This window comes from Talpa occidentalis, unplaced genomic scaffold (genome assembly GCF_014898055.3).
Source record: "Talpa occidentalis isolate TD23 unplaced genomic scaffold, MPIMG_talOcc4v2.1 talOcc4.7, whole genome shotgun sequence".
In the NCBI taxonomy this organism is placed as follows: Eukaryota; Metazoa; Chordata; class Mammalia; order Eulipotyphla; family Talpidae; genus Talpa; species Talpa occidentalis.
Window position 1 is genome coordinate 3357557 of NW_023605083.1, and position 13876 is coordinate 3371432.

Consider the following 13876-nt stretch of genomic DNA (forward strand, 5'->3'; position numbering starts at 1 on the left):
GGACTGGACGGAAGGGGCCAGCCCAAGGTGGGCTAACTCCGGGACGATTTTGCAGAGGCAAACTCCTGCTCCCCAGCAGAGCCGAGTGTCTGCTTCTAGGTGATTCTCCTGGGCCCATCTGCCCTAGGGTCTGGATCTGGTCAAGCCGTATGACCTCATCCTGATAATAACAGCTGGAGAGGAGAAGGGGTTAGGAGTTTTGACTCTAGGTTGGTGGGAAATGCTCTACCTGGAGGCCAGTGACAGGAGCTGACTCGCAGGGGCCCTCAGGATGCACTTCCCAATCCAGGCCCCGAGGACCCGCTGGCCTGGCTAGTTAGGCTGGCTGGCCCGGCAGCTGTTCTGCAAGGTAGAGGCCACTGCTGCTCACTGCTCAGTGGCTGGGCTGCATTGTTAGACAGATGTTCAACAGCTGCCACATTCCACCCTGCGCAGCCCCACCTCTGGGACCAGAGCATGCTCTGCTCACCCCAGGCGTGATCAGACTGCTGAGTCATCACATGGCAGGCCTGAGGGAGGCGGCTGTGGAATGGAGAAGAGGCCTGTTCTCCACCCCTCTGGGCTGCTGACCTCCTCCAAGTCACTCCCCGGGTCCTCGAGGTCCCTGGGTCTTCAGGCTCTCCAGGGGAGTGCACCCCCTGCTCTGAAGGGCCCCAGCAGGCATGGAGGGTCACAGCCCACCTCTTGCTATATGGCCCTGGACGCAGGGACCCGATATTCTGAACAGGAGGGTGTGTGTGGGGAACCTGGCCCCAGCTGGGCGGGTCTCTTCAGGAAGCTGGAATCAGGACAGTTTACAGTTTGTGCCAAGCATTTGACCTCTTGATCTGTAAACTCCGGGGGTGGCAGGGGCTAGGGCGAGAGGCATCCTTGTCCATCAAATGCAGGAGAAGCGAAGACGCTCCGTAGAGAAGACCGAAGCCACATGGAGATGGCAGAGGTGGCAGCTAATGGAGACGGGGGAGGAGCCCAGTCATGTGGCCTTGGGCTCAGCCCCAGGCTTGGCAGCGCTTCCCACCCCCATTCCAGCAGACCCTCCCAGTGAACTCCCCTTTTCTGCTTAAACCAGTCCTGCAGATGGGGCAGAGCACTCCACTGTCCCATCCTGGGGACCTGGGTCTCCCCTTTGCCCCGTGCTGGCCAGGCCCTACCCAGCAACCCCTGCGCCATGGCCCACCGTCTTGCCTGGAATGTCCCCTTCGTGTCCTCACCCAGCCCGTAGCCCTCCTGGGGTCCCTCCACGGCCTGTGTGCTGCAGGGCACTTGATTTTGAGTTCCGCTTTCTGCGTCAGTGTCTCCAAGCTGAACCTGAGGTCAGCTGGGGGCCTCTAGCCCCCAACCTTTCCTGATGAAGTGCCCTGGGGGAGGGGAGAGCAGGTGCCTGTGGGAGCCCAGCAAAGCCCTGGCCCCCAGGGAGATACCGACAAAGGGGGTTCAGCTCCTGCGGGCTCCTCCACCCGCGCAGTGGTGCGGGAGTGTGCACATCTCGGGGATGCCATGTGGGCACCCACACACCAGGGTGCTGAGTCTGCACCTGTAGCTGGGTCCCTGACTGCCAACCCTCACGGGAGGACCACAGGCACATCACCCAGCTAGCCATGGGACCTTTATTTCCACGGTAAACAGAATTGGTCTGTGCGTAGCATGGGCAGCGCCACCCGCTCCTGGTCTCCCAGTGCCAAGGCCCCGCTGTCCGCAGGCAGAGGCCCAGAAAGGGGAGGAGCGCCAGGAGGAAATGCAGAGAATCCTGGGCAGAGGTCACAGGGGCCCCCAGACAGGACAGACGAGAAAGGCCTCCAGGCTGGGCCTCCCTCAGGGTCACAGGGCAGATCCGGGTTGGTCATTCAGTCAAAGGTCAACCAGGGGACCCAGGCACCCATCTGAGTCCCTGGCCCAGGGCCCTCAGGCCCTTGAAGCCTGGGTCTGTGGACAGTGCACAGCTGGAAGGCCCCGGACCAGGACAGGGGATGCTGCCAGTTGCCAGGCCCAGGCCCTGAGACTGATGTGCTCCTTGAGGCCTGTGCTACCCTGGGGCGTGGGGCATGCCTTGGCCCAATGGGGCTGCTCGTGGTCCCACGAGTCCCAGGGCTCAGGTCCCGCTGCTGAGAACCCTCCTTGGGGTGCCCGGTTCCTCTGTGGCGCAGCGCGGCAAGTGGGCGGTGGCGCTGCCTTGGGACAGAAAGCAGCTGGGCACTGGGAGACTCTTGCTGGACCCAGAACTCCACAGATGGCCCCTCCCAGCCCCCCAGGTGCCAAGCCGGCCCAGGCCCTGCTTCCAGGAGCAAGCGCAGGAGTGTTACTGCCTAGGGCGTTTGAGCTGAGCCTCCAGCGGGTGGTGGGGGCACAGTGGAGGGGGGAGTAGATGAGTGGGCGCTGCCCCCAGGCTCGTGTGCATGTGACGGCACTGCATCTGCACGTCCTCGTGGGCGCAGGGGCAGTGGGGAGCGGGGAGGGCTGCGGGCAGGGGCTCGGAAGGCAGGTGGCTATTCACTCGGGGGGCACCGCAGCAGCAGGCTTTGGTGGGTGTATTTTCAGGGTGCCCTTGTGGGGTGGGCATATGGGGGGCTAAGTGGGGGTCACTGCCAGCTGGCACAGCTCTCGGGTAGGCTGTACAGAATGGCCTCCAAGTTCTGCTTGTCGGCGCGGATCTCAGCGAGGTCATTCTCGAAGCTCTGGATCTGCAGCTCCTGCTGCTCTGACTCCTGTTCCAGCAGCCTCAGTTTCCCCTGCAGGGCCCCGGGTGGGCTCAGTCGCAGCCGCAGCTGCTCCAGCGCCTGCTGGGTCTCATTCAGGGCCTGTACTGTGGCCTGATGGGTGTCCAGTGACCCTGCAGAGGGGTACAGACAGTTTGTGTGTACCCGCAGGCCTCCCCAGAGACACTTCCCAGGCCCAACCTCAGGATTCCAACTGCCTACCGCCTGCCATGGGAAGCAGGGGGCCGAGGGGCAGGGTGGTGGGTTGGGTGAGGGGCCAGTCTGGGCACCCGGCCATGTGCAGATGCCGGAACGTCCCCCTGGTGACACTGAGCAACTGTTGCTGGTGGCGTTACTATTGTTTAAAAGGAGGGTCTTGGGGGACCCCTTTCCTCTTTGACAAAGCCTTATGCATGCAGGTGCTCCCCACTATCCCTGCTGGCTCCCGCACGCTGCCTGGGTTCCCCTGAGAGCACATATTTGCAGATGCCACCTGTGTCTCGGGATGTGGGAGGACGCGGTGTGGAAGGAAGTGTCTCTGGATTCAGAACGAGGGCTGGGGAGGAAGACGGGACGCGGGCGCTAGTCCTGACCTCGCACGGATTAGCTGTTTCTCGGGGCTAAGGGCTTTCTGAGCCTCCCCAAGTTTGAGATGAGGGGGTAGAGCGAGGGAATCACGTTGGAAGTTGGTGGTGGTGATGGTGACAGGGAACGCACGTGCTGCCTCCCCCACCTGGCCCTGGCACCTTGTCATTAGGGTGACCGTAGCCAGGTGGGGGAGTGGTGGGATGAGCAAGTAAATCCCAAAGGACTTCTAATCCCACAGGATCCCACTGGGTCCCAAGGGCTCCCCTTGGCCCCAAATTTTCTGGGCAATGAAGACCGGGTTGGAGGGTAGACAGCCGCAGGGGGTAAGCAGGGGCAGGATGAGGCAGAGGGGAGCTGAACCCAGCTGCCTGGGCAGGTCCTGCGTCTAGCAAAAGCCTCCGGCAGTCCCACCATCCATAGGAAAGTCCAGACAGCCTGGTCTCTGAGGACATTCAGAATCGGGCACAGCCCCCACTCTACTTGTCCAGCTGGGGCTCTTGGGGGTGAGGCCGGGTCCAGGCGTGTGTGGCTCACTCCTGCATCCCCAGGTCACACACAGAGTGAGCAGCCAAGGTGTTTGCTCTGTGCTGGGCACTGTGTCCAGGGCCGAGACCTTGCCACGGCTCTAGACGGGGGGCTACGAGCCACATTCTGCATCAGTTAGACCCTCCTGTGAGCCCGGGGACCAGGGAGCATCTCTAAGTCTTTGTGCTTCAGTTTCCTTGTTGGCAAAATGGCACTAGTAGCATTTTAGTCCTGGGCTCAAAAGGTGACAACAAGAATTCTATACATTGTGGGTGTGCTGGGGGTTGGGGGCACAGGGTGGTGGGGTTGGGGGAGCAAGGTAAGGGGCTGGAGGCTGGGGAAGCAGGGTGAGAGGGCTGAGTAAGCAGGGTGGTGCGGGCTGGGGGAGCAGGGTGGTGGGGGCTGGGAGGGCAGAGTGGGGGACTAGGGGTCTCTGTACCCTTGAAGCCACCCTTGCTTCTCTCTTTCCTCCTCCGAGCCCTCCCCCATGGAGTGCTGACCAGCCCCCTGGGTGCCCAGGGCTCTGTCTGTATCTCCCTCCTCCCCCACCCAACTGGCAGGTCCCGGAGGCACAGATTAAACTTGCTCTGGATGCCAGCCTGCCTGGCACGGGGCCCGGGGCAGCTACAGATGCCTGTGATTGTCCACCAGGCTGGGACAGGTTGCTGTGCAGATGAGGGCAAGGAGGGAGCCTTCCCTGGGACTGGACCTCACAAGAGGACCCCCGAGCAGCCCCAGGCCCAGGGAATTGGGGCCAGCCTCACAGTCCCTTACCCAGCCTGGCCAGCAGTTCCGACAAGGCCTTGATGTCCTTCTGCAGGGAGACTCGGGATTCCTGGATCTGCAGCTCTGTCTTGCTCAACCTGGCACCCACCTGGGGAGGGGGAGGAAGCTTGAGCGCTCCCTGCTGGCTCTGGGGCACCAGGAGGACATGGGGTGGGGGCCGTGGCATGGCTACCTGCTTGGCTTCCTCCAGCTCCTGCCTGCGGGTTTCCAAGGTTAGCGCCTGCCGGGAGGCCCGTCGGAGGGTTGTCTGCGTCTGGCCGGAGAGCCGGCTGGCACGGCGGTGCTCCAACTTCCCCTTCCTCAGCAGGGCCTTGGCGAGCTGTGGTGGGGGCAACGGCAGGGAGAAGAGAGTGAGCAGTGTGACCTCGTTCAGAGGGAAAGAACACTTAGGTGATGATGCCAAGCGGTCATCGCTTCCTGCACCAGGTCTTCCGTTCGCTCACCCATTCGCTCAACAAACACGCACTGGATGCTGGCCAGGCGCCTGGCAGTGGGGATGGCGTGATACTACTCATTTCTCCCCAGAGAAGTCTGAGCTATTTTATAAATGGGGAAGCAGAGTCCCAGAGAGGAGCAGTTAGCAAAACCCAATGGGCAGAAGCAGAAATCAAACCCGGGGACTCCTACTTGTCTTGTCAGTCACAAAGGTAGCTCACTTGGGGCCTGAGCAACAAAGCCAATGAGAACTGGGGAGACACAGCAATTAGAACTTGACCCCACTAAAAAGAGAGGCCCAGAAGTTGAGCGGGCAAAGCCAAACGGACTTAGGGATGAGTCCTGGTTACATGGTTTAAGTCACTGGGCCTTAGGGTGCTCGCCGGGCCCACGGCACAGCAGTGACGCCTACTTCCTGAGAACTCAGCAGGGTCACCCATGCGGAGCTCTGGAGCAGGGAGCCTGGGCTCCCCGAGACCTCAGCAGGTGTGCAGATGTCTACCCCGTTTTGGGGAGCAGAGGCGCTGCAGGGGAAACAGCTTGTGACAGAAGGCCCGCCCGAGGGCAGGGCTACTGCCGCCATCTTATCCATGGTGCTAACCTTGGCACTGCCCTTGGCCAACAGCTCGGCCTCCCTGCCCTTCTTCTTGGTGCTGGAGGAGACAGAGGCTGCGTTTCCCAGCATCCTCTCTGCCTGCTTGGTCTTCTTTTCTGCATCTGGCAGGAGCCTGTCCTGGATGGTGCCTGCCTTCCTCCTCAGCACAGCCTGGTCCTTCGGCCGAGGAAATTGCAGCTTTAGGCCTGCACACCAGACAGAATTGTCAGGAGGGCCCGACTACAGCTGGAGAGCCTGCCAGGCAGCCACTGCCAGATGCCCAGCCATGCCAGGGCCGCGGACTGTGTGAGTGGAGGTTCGAGATGCACGAGACCTGCGTGTGACCTCGTTGGGCTTCTCCGGGGGGGTGGGAAGAACAACTAGTGAGACATCCTGCTTGGTCACTACCTTCCAGGTCCGCCAGCAGGGTCCTGGCTCCGGTGACGGTGACCGTGGCAGCCTGGACAGACGAGGAAGCCCAGGTCAGGGCGGCTCTGGCCTCCCGGTGCAGCTGGAGGGGGAAGGAGACATGCAGGTGAGCTGCCCAGAAGCAGGCCAGGTGGACACCAGCCCACATATCGGAGGTCTTGACGTTTTGTCAGACTGACGATCGATGCTCTCTTCCAGGGAGACAGCATCTTTTGGTATCCTGAGAATCTCTCATGAAGCTCCCCGTTTCCAAAAGCTTGGGGGGACTGGAGCGCAAGCAGCAGAGGGAAGGATGGGCATCTCTGTTCAGAAGGCCACTGCGCTGCAGCTGGTGGGTGGGAACTAGAATCTCAGTGCACAAGTGTCTCACCTTCCCTCCCTCCTCCCCAGGAAATCAGAATCCCCTGGCTGAGCGGGAACCCCTGGAGGGTCTCTGGTTCTCTGGAGTTTAGAGGGAGACCTTGGGGGCCGGAACGAACTACGCTAATCTTCACTTTCTCCAGCCAGCCCTGGACCAGGCAACCCCTGCAGCCCCAACCTTCGCCGGACACCTTCTAAGATCAAGCGCCAACCTGCATGAGAGGCTCTGTCTTGTGCAGCAGGCCCTGGGCAGCGGCCTGGAGGGCCCGGGCAGCCTCGGTGACTGTGCGCTCTCTAGATGCAACCGTCTTCTCCAGGGCCTGTGCCTTCTGGTCCAGGTTCTGGGCCTGAGACTTCTGAGGCTGCTGGGAGAGGGTGGGCTCGGGCAGGGGAGGTCCGAGGGGCAAGCCTCTACTTGGTAAGGGGCCCAGGGGCAGGACGCGGGGGGAGGGGGGGACAGGGCTGCGTGTGGACCAGGAAGCAGAGGGGCCGGGCGAGAGAGAAGCCAGGCGGGGCTGTCAACCTGTCACCTGAGGCTCAGATTCCATCCTCCCTCTTCCGGATGCCTGGGCTTGGGCAGAGCAGCTAACCTCCCTGACCCGAATTTCCTGCCCCAGGTCTATAAGCCCGTAGCTGAAACCTTGGGGCTCAACTGATGTTCTTCTGAGTCCAGAATGTTCTAGACCGTGAGGCACTGCCCCTTCCCTAACACCCTGAGCTGTACCCAGGGCAGCACACAAGGTCAAGTCCGCTACCCCTGAGGTTGACTCTTTACACGTGGGGAGAGGCAGACACCCCACGAGAACAACTGGGTCAGTGGATCCGGTCAACTTCTGCCCCATTTCTGCAAGCTTGGTCTTTTTTTTTTTCAAGTTCATTTTGTGAGATTTGAGATTTCAGGATTGCTGAGAAGCTGGAGCTGATGGACCCAGAGGTGGTGAGTGGAGGTTGACAAGTTCGAGGCCACCTTGTGCACTATTCACGCACCACCCATGAAATGACCTCATGGGTGAGCTCCATCAACAGAAGTGATTGAGGGCAGGGAGGGACAGCCCTTGGCCAAGGTGGTGGAGCCGTAGTGTAGGACCTGACCCCAGGGCGCCTGGTGCCACTGCCCGTGCTGGGGAAGAGGCCGTGGCCGCCACATTAATGGAATCAACCACGGCTGGTGAGTGCTGACTCTGTGCCGGGCAGGGGCTCTGTCATGCCGGAAGCAGACTGTCTCATTTAACCGCTATAGAGTTAAAAATAAGCCACGACAGCCTGGAGCCTGGGCTGGGGTTTCCCAGCTGCCCCCTTCTCCCCTGCCCCCACCCACTCGGAGAGGACAGGGTCGGCCCAGCTGACCGGTGCTGCAGGGGTGGTGCGCAAGGCCAGGTGCAGGGTGTTGTCTGTGCCCATGTGCTGCGTGGTGGCCAGTGCACTTTCAGCTGCTGGCAGCGCCTCTGCCACGGCTGTGGCCAGCACCTTCTGGGCCGCCTGGATCTCTTGGTACCTAAGAGGAGGCAGAGCCAGGTGGGGCCTGGAGCAGGGCACAGGGCTGTCCACCCACCGCCGGGCCCTGCCAGAGCCCCGATGTGGGCAGCCTCTCTACTCTCTGGGCAGCCGTCCTTGAGGGCGCACACCCAGCAGCTGGCCTCGGGAACTGGCCGCCGCCCCGCAGCTCTCAGATGAACAGAGAAGCAGGAAGGGCCCGCATTCTTGTCTTTCCAGCCGCTCAATTCAGCTGCGCGCCTCTCGAGGGCTGGCACTTGGTTTCCACCCGAGAATCACATGCTTTGCAAGTGCTTGGCTCCTCTGGATGAATCGTGAAGAGGAAAGAGCCTGGTCTCAGGGAGAGGACGGAGGCCAGGTCCCAGTCTGGGCTCAGTGATGCCCTGGGGTGACCCTGGGCAGGTGCTATGCCCAACCACACAGAGCGCTCCCTGTCCTGTCCAGCTGTCCACAACCTGCCACCATGGGCACTGCTGGGGTGGACACCCCTGTGCGGCTCCCTCCCTCCCTCCCCCCTTCTCAAAAAACCCCTCTGATAGGTCAGGTGACCGCACCCCAGCCATGCCAATGGGCCCAAGACTGGCCATGCGACCCAAGCTGGACCAATCCAAGTCTCTCATCTAGGAAGTCAGCCTGGGGCTCATTGAGGCCCTAGGTCTCTGCTGACCCTTGGAAGGAGTGGGCTAGAAGGGCATCGGCTGCAGCAGAGAAGCAGAGGCTGCAAAGGAAGGGGGAGACAAAGGAGCTGGGCGAGGACCTGAGCGGGGCTGCGGAATGATGCTGGGAACAGAGAAAGGCCAAGCTGTACGCTCAGACATGGGTGGGTTCCTGCAACTTACCCCTGAGCAGGCACAAGACCCCAGATCTACTGACCCACCCTAAAGACCATCAGAACTCAGGAGGAGGAAGCTGCTTCTGAAACAACAGTCTCTGCCAGGTCTGCAGGCTTCTGGAGGCCAAGCCAAGCTCCTGGCCACACATGGGAGGCTCACCTGTCCTCCAGCTCCCCCTGGGCCTCCAGCGCCGCTCTGCCCTGCAGCACATTCCAGAGAAGCACGTAGCTGGTGTTGGAGGCAAGCAGGGCCCTCCGAGCCGTGGCCTCGATCTTGGCAGCGGTGTCCCTGTGGCTGCATGAACATACCCAGTGACCATCACCAGGGCTTGCACAGGAGGCCTGGGCCACACCCACAGCCCCTGCCACACGGGCTCTTGCTGCCCCAAGCACGAGTCAGCCAAGAGGCCCGGCTCCTCTTCTCTCTCTGCCTGACACAAGGAGACTGATGGGAAGGGGGTCCCCACCCCCATTCCTGTTATGTGCAGTTGGTGCCAGTTGTCCCGGCATAGCGATTAACAGGACCTTGCAGCGCACATCAAATCTCAGCTCCAACTATACATCCTAGCGTGACCCTAATAAAAACAGGGGAGCCCCGTGGTCAGGACAGACATGGTGTGGAACCAAGCTGTGTGTCCTTCAGCAAGTCTTGATGTCTCTGAGTCAGTTTTCTCATCTGTAAAATGGGTCTAATGGGCCTTGAGTATAGTTAAAGTGGAAACAGCCGCTGCTCCTGTGTTTTTAGGATCTTAAGCTGCTTCTTAAAGGCAGTGGATAGAACAGCCCAAGTGTCTACCAAAGGATGACAGGAGAAATATTATTTGGTTGTAACAAGAACGAAGTTCTGTATATGCTACAACATGGGTGGCGCTTAAAGATACGATGCTAAGTGAAATAAGCCAGGCTAGGAGGCCACACCTTGTAAGGCTGCTTATGTGAAACGTCCAGAGGACTGAGGCAGAAAGCAGATTAGGGGCTTGGGGAGGAGAGGTCGAGGAGACCTAGAGAGTGGAAGGCAATAGGCAGGGGCTGGTTTGGAGGTGATGAAAATGCCCTAAGGTGGGTGGGCAGATTGTTCCTCTCAGATAGACTGCGAGTCATGAATTATACACTTTAAATGTATGACTGGTCTGGATAGGAACTACAAGCTGACTTTGTTTTTAAGTCAACGATGGCTTATATACCTTTAGTCCACCAAGCTTTGTATTCACCCTCTTCCCCAAATCCCTGGCCCTGCGCCTCTGGGCCCATGCTATTTCCTTCCACTGTGGGGGCATCTCCCCACTGCACCCCCCCCACCAAGCAGCTCTGTGCTCACCTGACTCTAACTCTGGAGTGGGGATACCTGTGGCCTGGCCCTGACCTTGGAAGCCCCTGGAGAAGGGCTGGGATCCCTTCTTGGCTGTGCGGGCCTGCCCTCACCATGTGCCCAGGGTTTGGGGGCTCACCTCCTAGCCAAGGAGCGGGCCTCCATGGCCAGATGGCTCCAGTTGGTGGGCTGGCCAGGCCCTTCCTGGGCAATCACCTTTAGAGAAAAAAGGGGGACACTGAGGGTCCATCCCTGAGGGTAAGAGTCATGTCTGGCTAAATTATGGGTAAAACTAGACAGTGCCAGCTATTTTATAAGTGTTGAGAACTAGCAACAGCATCAGCATCTGGTGAGTGGATTCCTGGCCCTCGGAATGAACAGTGAGGACACCTACCCTGGCTGGGCACTCGGCGTCTGCCCCGAGGATGCCGCCTCCGCACAGGTGTTACCTCAGTGAATCAGCAGAGGAGCACTGTGCAGCCCCCATTTTTGCAGATAAGGAAACCAAGCCTCCCCCAAAGCAGGGAGGCATGCCCCAGGTCAGCAGCACTGAGTCCAGGCTCAAGATGGGGCAGGGGGTCCCCAGGGTACCAGAGACTTGAGGACAGTGGCCGCATGCAGAATCTCCTCCTCGGAGGACCCCAGCACTGCCTCTAGGTCAGCGAGCTGGAGGCAGGTCTTTGTTCCAGCATGAGTACAGCGGGCACTCCTTCTCAGCGCCTGCAGCTGCTCCTGGGCAGATTTCACAGCACTCTCCAGGCCTGTCATCTGCTCCAGATAGGCTTCCCGGGTACCTGCAGAAATCCCCCAGTCCAGGGGGTCACAGAGTAGTGGAGGCTTCACATGGAAGCCCCACCCACAGGGGCCTCCGTCTGTGCTCCCCACTCTTCCTGGCTCAGCATAACTCTTAGCCCTCAGTGCCACCCATCGGTTGCAAAGGAAGAGTCCCCATTTTACAGAGGCAGAGGCCCAGAGAAGGCAAATCATGACCCAGGACCCCCCACAGGAAGTCAGCCACAGATGAGGGACTGAAAGGAACTCAGGCCTTCCAGAGTCTCAACAAGCAATGCCTGATCCAGGGCAGTGGTGAGATCCCGACACCAGTCAGCCCTGGGATTCACAGCACGCTCAGGATGGGCGTTTCACAGATTGGGACACTGGGAGCTCCCAATTTAGACATGAGTCTTGTGGACCAGTGCCTGGCTCACTGCCAAAGGAATGTGTGGCTGCTAAAGCAATGCAGGTGCTTGTGAACACGAAGCACCACAAAACAATCCCTATCTGGTGATGCTTAAATTCCAGCATGCCAGGCCAAATTTCCCCTGGTTGCAGTAACAGTCTCATTATTATTTAGTCATTTTTGTCTATGACAGAGATAAGGCAGAGGGAGCACAATGGCTTCCAATCAAGCCAGCGGGGACATTACCTGTTCAGCACCTGGGACAGCGCCATGCCCATTCCTGGTGGCATCACCCTGTCCTCCCTGAGTTTATGGTTTGGGCAGAAATGAGTTTTCAGTCTGGGTGGGGCTGGGGCCAGGGGACAGATGCTATAGTCAGAGAGCAGGATTAATAAAGGCCCCAAGTACAACTGGACAAAAGACATTAAAGGAGGTCCATGGGAGGGGGCAGGATCCCGCCATGGGAGGATCCCACCCAGTCAGGGGGTCAGATGGGCTTTTCCAGAAATGTTTCTCCTAGGGCGATCAAGCCCGGAGTCCTCAAATCATCCTGTGACCACATGGAAGGCGTTTGGCCAGCGGGCCCTCCCCATGCCTCCTGCTTTCTGCTCTCTCTCCCACTCTACCTTGGAGCAGGTGGTGGCCTTGGTAGATGTCTCCCCGAGGGGCCTCTCCCTGCAGAATGTCCAGAGGTCCCCAGGGCCTGCCACAGTCGGACCCCTCCAGCCATCCCTCCATCAGGGCTAGCCTGGCCTTCAGCTTGGCAGTCTGGATGGGGCAGGGAAGAAGGGTGTGTGAGGTTGGCAGTCTGCCTGGCCTGCCCAAGGGTGTCCTACTCCAAATTCTACCCTGGGCCTCAAAGCTCAGGACGTGCCAGACCTCTGAGAATGAGCCTTGCTCGTCCGGTCATCTCACATGCAGCTGCGCCCTTCCCAGCTCACACCTATGGGATCTGTGGCATTTAGCTGACAACACCCTGTCCTGCTGAGGGATGGGGTGCAGGGATGGTAGGGCATGGGGGTGTGGGGAGGAAGCTCAGGAGGGTTTCTTTCTGTCCGTTGGCTTTATTCCCAGGACATGGCACAGAGGAGGTGCCCCCATCCCTGCTTGCTGAGGAGGGCTATGCAGTATCTCCCAACACCCATCTTTAATCACATCAACAGTAGCTGCCTGGATAGAGCACGTGCCAGGACCCAGAGCCAGATGACTGCCACCAGCAAGGTCCATCTTATAACCACCCCATGGGGCAGGGGCTGTAGACCCCCCTCCTTGATTCTGAAGTTTGAAATGCTTTGAAAATCTACATGGCTTTCTGTTCCTTATTTGATGGCAAAATCCATTTCAAAAAACTCTGAAGACTCATTTGCAAGCCAAACTGTTCTGAACAAGGCTACCTTGGCCTCCATTCACCCCTGGGTGTGAATATTCACTGGTTTTCCTGCAGACATAGCAAGGGGTCTGCCATCGGCTGGTCCAGGCGCTGTTGGGAGTGGCACCTAGTATTGGGTCCAACCACCTTCCCTCTGTGTCACCATCTTTCTGAAAGGTGGCTTGCTGGTATCAGGTAAGAGGTTACAGCCTGAACAACCTTCACTATGGAGTCGGGAAGACTCATGGTAGCTAATGGAGCTGGGGGCTGGGGAGATGCAGACCTCATGCCCCTGACCCCTGCACCACACCATGCCCGCCACATGCCCCCCTCCTGACTCTCCCGGCAAATGAGACCCCATCTGTGGTCTCGCTCCCACCAAACTTGAGAAAACATGAGCCCTTGGCTGGGATGGTCAGGAAGGACACGTGGCAAGAGCCACTTTTCTCCTGTCCACTCAGGAGCTGGAGAAGGGCAGGAGGGATGAATCAGGTTGGCATGGGCCAGGGGGCTGGGTGGGCACAGGGAAAAGGTGGCTGGTGGGCTGGAGGCTGGAGAGCTGTGGGTGAGGGGGCAGCTCCAAGAGCCCAGCAGAGCTGGTGCTCACTGGGAACGTGGAATGAGCCAGAGGTGGAGTGGGCCTGGGCGGGCCTGGCGGGCCTGGCAGGCTGGGCTCACCTCCTCCTTCACCAGACCGTAGCAGGATGGGCACTCCTGGCACTGTGTGCCGTCCGCTGTGAGGAAGAAGTTGTCCTGGCAGCGGTCACACTTGTAGCCCACGAAGCCGGGCCTGCACACGCACGTGCTGTTCTCGTGGCACTGGGCCGAGGCGGCACCCAGCGGCGAGCACCTGCAGGCTGCAGGTTGGGGCAACTGCACGGGTGCCCCATACCCCCCACCCCGCCCTCTCCCCTCGGTGCGCATTCTCACAGCTGCCTGCTGCAGACCCTGCTGGGAAGCCTCGAGTACATTCCCGGGGCCTTCCCAGGAGTTCTTGCAAGGTGGAGGAAGGCGGGGGACATGACAGAGAGCATGCCTGACAAGACCCAAGCACCAGCAGCACAATTCCACCCCACAAATAAGGAAACTGAGGTCCAGACTGGCACCAAGAGGGCCCAGGCAGTAGAGTCTGGATTCCTGGCCTTTCTTCCAGGCCCCGGACTCCCACGCCGCCTCGCCTCCTCCACCCCACATCTCCATCAGACACCGCCCCTCCCATGGCATGGCCACCCTCCCTTCAGCCCTCCTGCCCAGAACCTCAGCCCCCCACTGCAGGCAGCT

At 59.9% G+C, this 13876-nt stretch overlaps 1 protein-coding gene across 1 annotated transcript in view; it reads right to left on the reverse strand.

Moving 5' to 3' along the window:
- Nucleotides 1-1137: 1137 nt before the first annotated feature.
- Nucleotides 1138-13876, reverse strand: part of LAMC3 (laminin subunit gamma 3) — a 46310-nt gene continuing 33571 nt past the window's right edge. Inside the window, 12 exon segments of the mRNA XM_037491440.2 lie at nucleotides 1138-2827; nucleotides 4581-4680; nucleotides 4765-4911; nucleotides 5629-5828; nucleotides 6031-6133; nucleotides 6624-6773; nucleotides 7759-7906; nucleotides 8898-9032; nucleotides 10186-10262; nucleotides 10638-10840; nucleotides 11853-11994; nucleotides 13274-13452. Of these exon segments, the coding sequence (XP_037347337.1) occupies nucleotides 2577-2827; nucleotides 4581-4680; nucleotides 4765-4911; nucleotides 5629-5828; nucleotides 6031-6133; nucleotides 6624-6773; nucleotides 7759-7906; nucleotides 8898-9032; nucleotides 10186-10262; nucleotides 10638-10840; nucleotides 11853-11994; nucleotides 13274-13452 (1835 nt within the window). The 3' untranslated portion in view covers nucleotides 1138-2576.